This window comes from Mesoplodon bidens, assembly GCF_964165515.1.
Source record: "Mesoplodon bidens genome assembly, chromosome: 10".
Lineage (NCBI taxonomy): Eukaryota > Metazoa > Chordata > Mammalia > Artiodactyla > Ziphiidae > Mesoplodon > Mesoplodon bidens.
In genome coordinates this window covers 74,753,236-74,766,267 of record NC_138172.1, presented here as the reverse complement: position 1 = coordinate 74,766,267, position 13,032 = coordinate 74,753,236, and the positions used below count along the sequence as shown (strand labels likewise).

The following is a 13,032-nucleotide window of genomic DNA, read 5'->3' as shown; positions in this document are numbered from 1 at the left end:
AAATGTAAGGCCAGACACTATAAAACTCTTAGAGGAAAACATGGGCAGAACACTCTATGACATACATCACGGCAAGACCCTTTTTGACCCACCTCCTCGAGAAATGGAAATAAAAACAAAAAGAAACAAATGGGACCTAATGAAACCTAAAAGCTTTTGCACAGCAAAGGAAACCGTAAACAAGTTGAAACGACAACCCTCAGAATGGGAGAAAGTATTTGCAAACGAAGCAGCTGACAAAGGATTAATCTCCAAAATATACAGGCAGATCATGCAGCTCAATATCCAAAAAACAAACCAAAAATGGGCAGAAGACCTAAATAAGACATTTCTCCAAAGAAGATATACAGATTGCCAACAAACACATGAAAGGATGCTCAACATTACTAATCATTAGAGAAGTGCAAATCAGAACTACAATGGGTATCACCTCACACCGGTCAGAATGGCCATCATCAAAATATCTACAAACAATAAATGCTGGAGAGGGTGTGGAGAAAAGGGAACCCTCTTGCACTGCTGGTGGGAATGTAAATTGATACAGCCACTATGGAGAACAGTATGGAGGTTCCTTAAAAAACTAAAAATAGAACTACCATATGACCCAGCAATCCCACTACTGTGCATATACCCTGAGAAAACCATAATTCAGAAAGAGTCGGGCTTCCCTGGTGGCGCAGTGGTTGGGAGTCGGCCTGCCGATGCAGGGGACACGAGTTTGTGCCCCAGTCCGGGAAGATCCCACATGCTGCGGAGTGGCTGGGCCCGTGAGCCATGGCCGCTGAGCCTGCGCATCTGGAGCCTGTGCTCCCCAACGGGAGAGGCCACAACAGTGAGAGGCCTGCGTACCGCAAAAAAAAAAAAAAAAAAAAAAGTCATGTACCACAATGTTCATTGCAGCTCTATTTACAATAGCCAGCACGTGGAAGCAACCTAAGTGTCCATCAACAGATGAATGGATAAAGAAGATGTGGCACGAATATACAGTGGAATATTACTCAGCCATAAAATAAAATGAAATTGAGTTATTTGTAGTGAGGTGGATGGACCTAGAGTCTGTCATACAGAGTGAAGTAAGTCAGAAAAACAAATACCATATGCTAACACATATATATATATGGAATCTAAAAAAATTTTAAAAAGTGGTTCTGATGAACCTAGGGGCAGGACAGAAATAAAGATGCAGACATAGAGAATGGACTTGAGGACATGGGGAAGGGGAAGCTGGGATGAAGTGAGAGAGTGGCATGGACATATGTACACTACCAAATGTAAAATAGACAGCTAGTGGGAAACAGTTGCATAGCACAGGGAGATCAGCTCGGTGCTTTGTGTCCACCTAGAGGGGTGGGATAGGGAGGGTGGGAGGGAGACGCAAGAGGGAGGAGTTATGGGGGTGTATGTATATGTATAACTGATTCACTTTGTTATACAGCAGAAACTAACACAATAAAGCAATTATACTCCAATAAAGATGTTAAAAAAAGATATTATACATTAAAAAAATAATGTTGAAAAAAGAAAGTAATAGGTGTTAGTAAGGATGTGGAGAAATTGGAACTCTTGTACACTGTTGGTAGGAATGCAAAATGGTACAGCCACTCTGGAAAACAGTTTGGCAGTTCCTCAAAAAATTAAAAATAGTGGGAATTCCCTGGTGGTCCAGTGGTTAGGACTCCGTGCTTCCACTGCAGGGGGCCCAGATTCTATCCCTGGTTGAGGAGCTAAGATCCTGCAAGCTGTGCAGCATGACCAATTTAAAAATTAAAAATAGAATTACCGTGTTAAGCAGCAAGTCCAGCTTGAGGTATATACTCAAAAGAATTGGAAGCAGGTCTTAAAGAGGTATTTATACACCTATGTTCATAGCAGCATTACTCACAATAGCTAAAACGTGGAAGCAACCAGTGTCCATTAGTGGATGAATGGATAAGCAAAATGTGGTCTATACAAACAGTGGAATATCATTCAGCCTTAAAAAGGAAGGAATTTCTGCAACATGCTACAACATGGGTGAACCCTGACTATGCTAAGTGGGATAAGCCAGTCATAAAAAGGCAGTTTAAACATGGGTACTAATGAATGCACATGGTTAGACTTAAAAAACATTATTGAGGGTTTTTTAAAAATAAGCATGGTCTAAAATGATCTATTCATTGTTCATCTTAAATATTTAATCTTGCTGGTCCATGTTCTGTAATTTTCTATACATTTGAAATGTTTTATAGTTAACTTTTAAAAGAGAAATAGGTAGTTATGCCCTCTGGCTATAGATTGTTCCGTGGTGCCATTGCTGTGGAAAGCAGGTAGATCAGGTCTGTAGTCTAACAAAGGTAAGTCATTTTGGTGGGGAAGAGATGCTCATGCTGGGAACTGCAAATGTGCCTCTAGGAGACTAAACAGCTGCCAGAGCATTGTTGGGTCCATGCTCTTGATTCAGAGACAAAACATCCTAAAAATGGGGACATATTACTACCTGCTCTGTGTTCCTGCCTGTGAACCATGATGCCTCTGACATTTCATCCTCTATCACGGACAGTCAGAAAACTGGGAGTGCCTTGGCATTGTCTCAGGTTTGAAAGAATTTTGCTTTCCAGCTTTAGACTGTGATGTTGTTCGGCTCTCTCAGAATTCGGTTCTTGTGGTTGATTGCTATTAGGTGTTGTATACTGTACAAATAAACTTAATAGCATCAAGTCTGCCCCTTCTCCAGGGAAACATTTAAATTCCCCTGCCAAGAGTAGTGTTGACAGAGAGGTATCTATGTGGAAATGTAGTGTCACTGCATTACAAGATGGAAACCCACTCTTTCCTTCTCCAGCAGACTAAGAAAAGTTCACATAGCATTCCTATTTTTTTCAGAACTCACAATACTTTATATGCACCAGAAATGCTAGCCAAAATGGCAGAACCTTTTACGAGGGTTCTAGATATGCTTGAAGTGGAAAAATCTGCTATTTTAGGTAAGAAATGTAACCTTTTTTTTTTCTTGAAGTTTTCTATACCTTTGTATGCCTTTATATTTCTATACCTTATCTCTAACGCAGCTTCAGTGTGCCTTGTGTCACCTTCTCCTCACCTGGCACTACCGTGGCCACCTGTTTGTTCAGAAATGCATGTATGGAGTTCCTACAGGCTCTCTAGGAACAAGTGTGTTTACTTCATTATCTTATCATGCAGAGAAGGTCTTCAGAAGCACACACACCCCATGTTAACCCCTCCTTCACTTTAGCTGCCGGCTGGTAGTAGGTGTTAGAGCCTTTAGATTATAAATAAACCATGCTTTTTGACCTGAAAGATACTAGCATACTTTCCTGCCTTTTGTATATGGGGGGGAAAGTATTCAAACAATTACGCTTAAATAGCTTTAATCAGTAAAATATTATGTATGTTATCACTTTTCTAAGGAATAGTTTCTGAACCAGGTTTCCCAATTTTTACCTTGATCAGAATGTAGCTTTAACTCATTTCTCCCATTAGCAAATAACTTCACGATCATAATTGTGATACGTGCTGTGAAGGCAAGTGACTGTGGGAGTGTTTATTGGGAGACCTGACCCAGTCTTGGAGTGGAGTCACAGACTGCCTCCCAGTGGAGACTTGAAGGATGAACAGGGGCCAACCCGGCTGGGGCCAAAAGGAGATGCTGAGCATTCTAGGCAGACAGAATGGCAGGTGCAAGATCCCGAGGCATACAGCAAAGAACTTGATATATCCAGGGAATAGGAAGGTGACTTGTGTGGCTGGAACACAGAGGGCAAGGCAGTTGGTTAGAAGTTAGAGCTAGAGGACTTCTCTGGTGGTGCAGCGGTTAAGAATCCGCCTGCCAATGCAGGGGACACAGGTTCGAGCCCTGGTCCGGGAAGATCCCACATGCCGCAGAGCAATGAAGCCCGTGCACCACAACTACTGAGCCTGCACAGCACAACTACTGAGGCTGCGTGCCACAACATCTGAAGCCTGCACACCTAGAGCCTATGCTCTACAACAAGAGAAGCCACCGCAACGAGAAGCCTGCGCACCACAAAGAGCAGCACCCGCTCGCTGCAACTAGAGAAAGCCTGCGCGCAGCCAAAAATAAAAAATAAATAAGTAAATAAATTTATTTTAAAAAAAAAGAAGAAGAAGTTAGAGCTAGAGACACCAGCTAAACCTTGTGCTTATCTCTGGAGCTTCAGGCTGGCTTACCATCACAGCCCTGACAGTGTGTTTTTGCCCTGGCTATCACCTCTGCCTGGGCCTGGCCATGATTAAGCAATCTAGTGAGCATGCCTCAGCTATGACTTAATGAAAAGAAGACTGTTAGCTTGTCTTTCCAGGGCCCATGGCATCTCTCTTGGCCTAAATGGTCCTGGGCCATTTCCTTTGGCACCACTACACTTAAGCTCCCTTTTGGAGACACCAGTAAAAATGAAACATCCAAAAAATGTCTTGTTATTAATATAAAAATTAGGTGTTGCTTCACCACCCGTTACCCTCCTGCCCCCGCTTCAGTTATTCATATTAAGCCAGGAACTGCTGCTGTAGAAATTGTATGACCAACCAAAACATACTAGAATGGATAAACAGTTCCCTCTGGCAGCTTCCAGCCAGGAGCAAGATTGGAAACAAAATTGCCTCTGATTAGAACTATAGATCTTTTAAGGCAATTGTTATACTGAGATGAGTGGGTTTCATTTTTATCTGCTATACACCTTGGGCTTTTGCATAAAATTTTGCTTGAAAAAGAGGTTCTGTGACTTAAAAAGGAAGCAGGGGACATTCCCAGTACTTTATGGAGAGATCATTTTGGGCTATCATTGTGTGTTTTGGTACAAGTTCCATCTGGAGAAACCCAGGCAAAAGTTAGAGTACTCAAACCTGGACACTTAAATAGCTTTCGCCTTTCCCTGCAAATGCAGTGTAGCAGTCACTTTAGGGAAGCTGTTAGCACTTCCAGCTGGTAGAAGACTTGGTCAGCTGCTTTGCATTTATAGCAGCCCGCCCCCCAAACCACCTCTGCCTATGGGAGGGTGTTGGCAGGTTGAGACCCTCAGCAGAGGAGCAGCAGGTTCCTGATCCATCTTTGTCTGTAGGATTACCTCAGCCTCTCTTGGAACTGAATGACTCTCCTGTCTACAAAACGGTCTTAGAAAGAATGCAGCGTTTCTTCTGCACCCTCTATGAAAACTGGTAAGGAACCAATGCTGCCTTTTCATATTCTCCTCCTAGACATGCATTGTATAGGATGGCCTTGGGTTGGACATCTGATCTAGAATTCTAGTGTACAGGTAATGTGAGGAAAGAATTTGACAGGAAACTAATGATTCTAGTGTCAAATCAAAATGAACAGGCTTGTTTCCTGCAATTTTTATTTTAATTGTCACATGTGCCTTTAAGTCCTAGCCATGACTTGATATTTTAATGCCCAACTTGTCTGTTTCCAGGGCATAAAGTGATGAGACCAAAGTAGAAGTTACAGTGATGGGGATGCATTTTCTCAGACCCCTCACTCTCATAGCCCACTATTCATGGGCACTGGGAGATAGCTGGCCATATTTTGTCTTGAGGTCCTGGTTGTGGCATGGGGGTTGTAACTGGCCCTTCTGTACACCAACATCCCCAGGGCACTGATCTCGCTAACACAGTGCTCTAGTCAGCCAGCTAACAAAAGATTCTCCATTGTAAATCCATATTACTTACAAAGTAATGAGAGGCTACTGTTGATCTTGGGTACCGACATCTGTCTTTTAAAAGATGCTGAATCTGGTTTCAAGAAGTTTCCTTAAACGTTGGGGCGGGGCGGGGGTGGCTGTTATTTTCCCTTCTGATAGAAGACTAAGTCCACATCTTCGAAGTGTACTGATTAAGCTAAAGTTCTCTTAAAAAGAAAATACAATTAATTGCTTTTCTAGCCGAGAAGTCTTCTTGTAGACTAGAAATTCCCAAGGCAGTCAGGGCTGGCGATAACAGATGATGGATTTGATGTTGTTCGTGATTTTCCCTTACAGTTTCCATATCCTAGGGAAGGCAGGCCCTTCCATGCAGCAGGACTTCTACACTGTGGAGCACCTGGCCACCCAGCTCCTCAGCTCTGCCTTCGTCAACTTGAACAATATTCCTGACTACCGACTCAGACCCATGCTTCATATCCTTTCAAAAGTCCCTAGATAACCCAAAGGGCCAGAAGATTGAAGACAGGAACAGTTCAGAAGCACCAGAGGAGGCAGAGCTGAGCTATATGAAATAGATGGAAACATTTCTGACAGAATATAGTAACCACATTAGAAAGACAAGAAGATTGACGTAAATAGAAGGAAAAACCTGAAAGCAGTCCACGGGGTGTTGAAAGCTCTTTCTCCTTAGGAGAAATTCTTAACATCCCATTTCTTGGAAAGATGAAAAATGAAGCTTTTATCCCTTTTCTGTACTTTGTCAGGTGCTTCTCTTTGAAGAAGCACTCTCATACTGCATTCTCATTCAGACTCTTTGTTTTTGTTTGGGGGAGTATCGTTCTTCCCTGAAAGTTATATTGTAAGGAGAGTTCATTACAATTCCAGCCTGGCAGGGGAGTGGTGCTTTAGAACGACGGGCGTGCGCTCGTGTGCTAGAGCTTCTTAACCTACCGCGCATGGGTCTTTGTGAAGCCTCTGGTGCTCTTCTGTCCCCCGGAGCACTACGAAGCCCTGGTGTCTCCCATCCTTGGACCTCTTTTCACCTACCTTCACATGGTAAGAGATCAGCCAGGAAAGGGTGGCAAAGAGGCCTCTTAGAGTGGGTGGCCTCTCATGAGTCTCACAAGTCAAGAGCTCCTGAAAGCATCGTCTCCTAGCCCTGCCAGGATGGCTGCCCAGCCGCTCCATCCTGTGGAGCAGCCCCCCTGAAGAACTAAACTGGTTCCATTGCCTGCAAAGCACCTGCAGACTCAGATTCTACTCCTATCCTCCTGTTAACTGAGGAGAGGTGATCAGGGGAGTGCTTTTCCTGGGTCTCTTTCCCTGACTCTGGAATTAAGCAGGGGGACCAGCTGGGCAGAGAATAGGTGTGTCCAGAGAGACTCAGGAGTTCTGAAATGTCATTGATCCTTTCCAAGCAAAGAAGTGTTTGATACGCTGCTCTTGTCGTGGGTGTGGGAGAGGTTACAGAAACCGTATCTGGTTTTTTAACCTTGTGGGGTCTCCCAAGGCTCTGTTATTGTTACCTGGACTCATCTTCAGCTAATTCTAACCATGAAGTGGCCCTTAGATATTATCTTTTCCAACCTTCTCCCTAGTGTAGCACTTATTTCTTTTTTTGTTTTCCCAGAGGCTTTCCCAAAAATGGCAAGTCATCAACCAGAGGAGCCTGCTGTGGTAAGGAACTTTCTCTTCTCTGTGATGGATGAGCTGGCAGCCAGGTTTGGGGTGGGAGAAGGTAGACATGGAGGAAGAAGGACTCTGCCATCCCAGGGCTAGAACAGTAGTGGGTTATAGTCATCCTCAGCCTAGATGGTAGATCACTTTTCTGTGACCATTAGGCAGACTCAGCTCAAGCCTTCATAGGGGGTACCTTCAGCTGCCTTAGGTGAATGCTGAGACATTCTTAGGATTTTAATCCATTCTGCTCAAGCCAACTGGATATAGTCACAAGTAATAATGCCCCTCAGTGGATCACTGCTGCCCATTCCTAACTTTTGAGTGGAATGTAGACCAGAGGAAGTCAGGAGAAGGAAGTGGGCACAGAAGGTCTAGCTAGGGTCACTGCTGCTTTTGCATTCCCATGGAACTTGGCCCCTGGTTTTCTGCAGTGGAGAAGATGAGACAACAGATGAAAACCCAGAGTCTCAAGAGATGCTGGAGGAACAACTGGTGAGGATGTTAACCCGAGAAGTCATGGACCTGATCAGTAAGTGGCATGGGAACCAGGGGTAGAAGACAAGCCTTTTTCTGGAAAAAAAAGCTGGTTACTCACCTAACACGTTTGCAGCAACACTGACAGATTGATAAGAAATAATTAACTAAATAGAAACTATGTAATTCTTAAGTCAATTTAAGGATACTTTATGAATTGTGAACTGCATTGTAGTTATTCATACTAAGGGCAGATTATGAGGAAATGGTCTAAAATAGCAGGAGGAAGTTGGATTAATGGTAGGAATAACTTCTAGCTTTGTCAAAATAGGGAAATTTTTTAACTCTTAGACATGAAGGTGGTTATATTTCGTTTTTATTTTTTGGTCAGTTCATTTGTTTGAGATCCAGAGTAGACCAAGTATACATATTAGGCATCCTCTCCTGGTCATTTACTCTCAGATAATTCTGTAATTTCCCTCCAGTTGACTGAACTTGAAGAGGGACCAGAACACAGTCTGGTCAAATGCCTCTATTTCTGTTGGTGAAGCTGACTTTGTGCCTGGACGGTATCCCACCTTCCCCCACTCCTCACCTGCCCAGAGACAGTTTGGGATCCATTGGCCTGAGACGGCTGTTGTCTGGTGGTAATAAGCCTAGTAATCCTGCTTTCTTGCTTTAGCTGTGTGCTGTGTTTCAAAGAAAGGTGCTGACCATGGTACTGCTCCCCCTGCAGATGGAGATGGTAAGTGAGCCTGTTGCGGGCCTTGGAGATCGGCCATTAAGCTCCTAAATATTGTTACTTCTGTAACTAGGTCAGTTCCCATAGAAACTGTGTCCCTAGCAGTCTGGTGTGGAGGAGACTTTGTACATCTAGCTTTCGTCCATGCTGGCCCCCTTGCTGTATTCCCCAGCACAGTCCCTCCTCAGAGCCTCTGCGCTTGGTGATTCCTGTACCTAGAATGATTGTTCTCCCAACTATATACCTGGCCCATCCCCTTGCTTTTTATTCAGGTCTCTGCTCAGATGTCACTTCTGAGAGGTCTTCCATGACCAGCTTATCAAAAATAGCAACGCCAGCCTCTAGATTCTTCCTCTGCTCTGTCTTCCAGCACTGATCACTACCTGACATGTTTTATTTGTGTTATTAACTACTTCTCTCCCTCAGTAGAATTTAACTCCTAACAGGGAAGGGACTTTTGTTGTATTCCTCTTATATCCCCAGTAACTTCTATAGTGGGCCCTCAAATATTTGTTTAATGACAAAAGATCCTCAGCATTTGCAGCTTTTTAGGTAACTGTCCAGAAAAATTCCTTGTTTTGCAAATGTATGGCTAGATGCATCTCTAGATCTGCCACGGGCAGAGGCTTCTACACCCTCTTATGAGGCTGGGGGCTGTCCTAGTACCTTTAACCACCAGTCAGCCCAGGATACTCACCTCTCCTTTACTCTGTGGGCTTCTGTCAGAAAGGACGGTCTCTGTTCTGAAAGGATGGAGCTTAACATTTTGGTCTCTACTTACAGATGAAGAGATGATGGCCACAGAGGTAACCCCCTCGGCCATGGCAGAGCTTACAGACCTGGGAAAATGTCTAATGAAGCATGAGGTGGGTGGAGGGGCAGGCGAGATTTTTTCCTTGCCCAGCCAGGGAGCCCGCTTCCGCTTTTCTCAATTTCTGATGCCATCAGGAGGGTTTTTTGGTAATACGCCTTTATATGAGTTAAAGAAAACAGTGGGAAAGGCATAAGGCCACTGTGTTCCCATGCTGGCATGGGCAAAGGCTCAGAAAAACACCCAGGCACGTTGCCACCGGTCCCTGGTGTTCAGCCTCCCCCAGGCCTGAGCTCTCTTTCCTGCACATAGGTTTTCTCTTCTGTATTGGTTAGTTTTTCTTTTTTGGATGGCCTGATAGACATAGAGGAAATAAACTCCCATCTCTTCAGTAGCTGCTTTTATCATTTTCCTGCTTACCTATTAAAACTCTAGCTCCTGATGCATAAGAATTCAGAGAACACTGTACTTATTTTCCCATTGTAATTCTCCATCCTTTTCCATTAGGATGTTTGTACAGCGCTATTAATTACAGCCTTCAATTCCCTGGCCTGGAAGGATACTCTGTCCTGCCAGAGGACGACCACACAGCTCTGCTGGCCTCTCCTCAAACAAGTATGGTTACTCACCCTTTCTCCTCTCCCCTCATGAAACATTTGGGTCATGAGGATTGACTGAATCAGTTGGAAGAACTAGGGTGCTGAGGCCTTCAGAGTCCCGCTTTGGCCCTGAGCACAGCTGTCTCCCCAGGTGCTGTCAGGGACACTGCTCGCAGATGCTGTTACATGGCTGTTCACCAGTGTGCTGAAGGGCTTACAGACGCATGGGCAGCACGATGGCTGCATGGCTTCCCTGGTCCACCTGGCCTTCCAGATATATGAGGCGCTGGTGAGTGGAGAAAGCCTGGGGGCAGGATGGCTGCGGCTTCATCCCTCACAGCCTGCCTGCTCCCGGTCACTTGGGCCTTAATCCTAAACGTAGGCAGCTGCCAAGTTGCTAGTGCTGCCCCTGAGAAGTGGGTGTGGCAGGGGATAGGGAAGGTGATGGGGCCCAAAACTGTGCCATTGAGTGGGTTTACCCCTACTTCTCAGCGTCCCAGGTACCTGGAGATAAGAGCTGTGATGGAGCAGATCCCTGAAATTCAGAAGGACTCACTGGACCAGTTTGACTGCAAGCTTTTGAACCCCTCTCTGCAGAAAGTGGCTGACAAGCGCCGGAAGGACCAATTCAAACGCCTCATTGCTGGGTGCATTGGGGTAGGTCACACCCTTTCCTTAGTGCTCCCAACCACCTTTGCAGTCTTCTTGGACCATGTGTACAGGCAAACCAGAAACCAGCTGTAGTCACGACCATTATGGTGAGATGATCTTTAAAACAACCCACCACTCGAGACCCAGCATTAGTTCTTTCTCGTTTGTCTTCCACAGAAACCCTTGGGCGAGCAGTTCCGAAAAGAAGTTCACATTAAGAATCTTCCCTCACTTTTCAAAAAAACAAAGCCAATGCTGGAAACAGAGGTGCTGGACAATGAGGAGGGCAGCCTGGCCACCATCTTTGAACCCTGAATCAAGCTTTTGGGCATTCTTCCTCGACCTTTATTGTCATCTCTTCTTCCCCTTTGTAGCTATTCTCTAGGCCCCTCTCCACTGCCACCTCACTTTACACCGTCGTCAGCCTGGAGAGAGATCCAGGTCTGGAGCTGGAGAGAGTGGGCCCTGTACAGGGCTGGAAGCCATGCTAAAGCATCAAGAAAGGGAGTTAGGCCTTACACCATTCTGTCTAGATTTCCCAGGTATCTCCCATCCTACTTGGAGTTTTGCCTTTTCCAAGAGAGAAAAGCTAGAGCAGAGCGGCCCTTCTCCCCAAGCCCTCCCACCCCCAGGCAGCCATACACCTGTGCAGAGTGGTAACTAGGGGCGCTGTACCCAATGCTGCGACTAGCCAGGCTTGCGGCGGGGGCTCAGCCCTGAACTACTTGTGCCAGAGTTTCTCCTGGATCATTGAAGGTCCCACTGAGTCCCCTTGCTGCTGGGCTGACAGGGACCTTCCCCATCCCCCAGGGGCATATCTGGGTCAGGTGCTGAGTGCTGAACTGAATTTGGCCAGTTCCTGCTTTGAGCAAGAATCTGGTCAACTGATGGGATCCATGGTACAGGCCACTGCTAAGCTCTGGGCACAGTATCAAATGTTAGTACCTTCAGGGACCAGGGCTGGGCCAGGGTCTGTAGCGCTCTGTAACATCCCTTAGAGCTCACACATTTTGTCCCTCCATGAATGACCCCTCAGTGTGGTTTCCCCAGTCCCCAGGGTCCACTCAGGCACAAGAGCCACAGTACCCTATCTAGTGTCACATGATGTCATTGGCATTTAAGGATAATCCAGACCAACTAGGCTACATCTGTGGCAAGCAGCTAGCAAAGCCACTGGTCTCTCCTAGGACTAGCTCAGTCCAGGTGCCTTCAAAAATCTCGTGGTCTTTCAGGTCCCTGGTCACTTCCCTCATGGGCCATTTCCAAAAGAAAAACTATGCCTTCCCATCACAACCTGTGAGTCTTTTCTAAACATCAACTGGATGGCCCTATAAGCACAGGGGACATGGATGCACGGACTAGTTAATCTGTACAGAAGGACACATTTAGTGTGTGTGTCCATGTGTTCCCCACAGAGGCCTGGCATTGATCCAATCCACTGACCAGGGTTTTGGTGAGGACCGGTGGAGCAGCATGGACTGAAGCTGCAGCTTTTAGCTGGTGTGGCCCCCCAGGTAGGGTAAGGTCAGGAAGAGGCAAAGCTGGGGAAATAGACTTGGGAGTCCCACATTGTGCTTTCTGTGGCACAGACTTGGTCCATCCCCTCTTCCTGGGTGGTGCTTTGGGCTTCTTGTCCACTGTGAAGGCCATCTCAGCATGTTTCCCTCCAAACTTGTTAGCTGCCTACTCTTCTCTGCGGTGGGGCTGTGGAGGGTATAGTTGTATTTATTGTGTTGTAATATTTTTAACATCCTGTGACTTCATGCTAGAAGTTTTCTATTGTTTATAGAACCTTTTTGTAGAAACATTAACTCTAAAGCACATCTGCATGTCAGTAAAAATCTCAATTTCATATAGAAAGGGCCCCATCTCCCTTTTTCAAACTAGTAACATACTCCAGGGTCACTGTTCCTCATGAGCATCTTGCTTGCTAAGGGGGGCTGGACAGGAAGAACTGTGACTGACAGACCTGCTCTGTCAAACCCTCTGAAATAGCGTGCCAGCCAGAAGCAGCTTTCTATTCCTGACACGTAGACCAGGCAGCCCTTCCATTCTCTCAGTGTCGTCATAGGTGGCTACTGGACCTAACCCAGAGGGGCTGTCCAAAGGGAACTGTCGTTCTTCCTTGTGTGGCTCTTGATAGTAATGTGATGTGACTGCCATGGACCACCCTTTTTTCTCTCAGGAACTTCCTCTGGTGTCCAGGAAATAGGTTAAGCACACACAGTATTTTTCTGTGGTCTGGCTGTGCCCCCAGAAACCATCACACTTGGCATTTCTCAAGGGGCTTCAGAGGGACCTGGCCCTGACTTGTAGTGATGTCTGAGCCCAATGCTCCTAACTGCTAAATAACACCAGATCTCTTCTGAGGTGCCCCATATTTTTGGACGAAAGCTGAAAAAGTGGTCTCCAACAAAAGGA

At 45.7% G+C, this 13,032-nt stretch overlaps 1 protein-coding gene across 3 annotated transcripts in view; it reads left to right on the top strand.

Annotated features, from left to right (window-relative positions):
- The window catches only part of XPO5 (exportin 5), a 48,596-nt gene extending 35,692 nt beyond the window's left edge, over window positions 1-12,904 (top strand). The window contains exons 21-32 of one of the 3 annotated variants that reach the window (XM_081245831.1): window positions 2,863-2,963; window positions 5,076-5,172; window positions 5,991-6,127; window positions 6,613-6,710; window positions 7,285-7,331; window positions 7,766-7,863; window positions 8,491-8,553; window positions 9,334-9,416; window positions 9,869-9,976; window positions 10,112-10,249; window positions 10,453-10,617; window positions 10,789-12,904. In XM_081245831.1, coding sequence (XP_081101957.1) covers window positions 2,863-2,963; window positions 5,076-5,172; window positions 5,991-6,127; window positions 6,613-6,710; window positions 7,285-7,331; window positions 7,766-7,863; window positions 8,491-8,553; window positions 9,334-9,416; window positions 9,869-9,976; window positions 10,112-10,249; window positions 10,453-10,617; window positions 10,789-10,926 — 1,273 coding nt within the window. In that variant the 3' untranslated portion in view covers window positions 10,927-12,904. Of the gene's footprint in view, window positions 1-2,862; window positions 2,964-5,075; window positions 5,173-5,990; window positions 6,142-6,612; window positions 6,711-7,284; window positions 7,332-7,765; window positions 7,864-8,490; window positions 8,554-9,333; window positions 9,417-9,868; window positions 9,977-10,111; window positions 10,250-10,452; window positions 10,618-10,788 lie in introns of all 3 variants that reach the window. The other 2 variants (XM_081245830.1, XM_081245832.1) reach the window with 2 other exon arrangements.
- The last annotated feature ends 128 nt before the right edge of the window (window positions 12,905-13,032 follow it).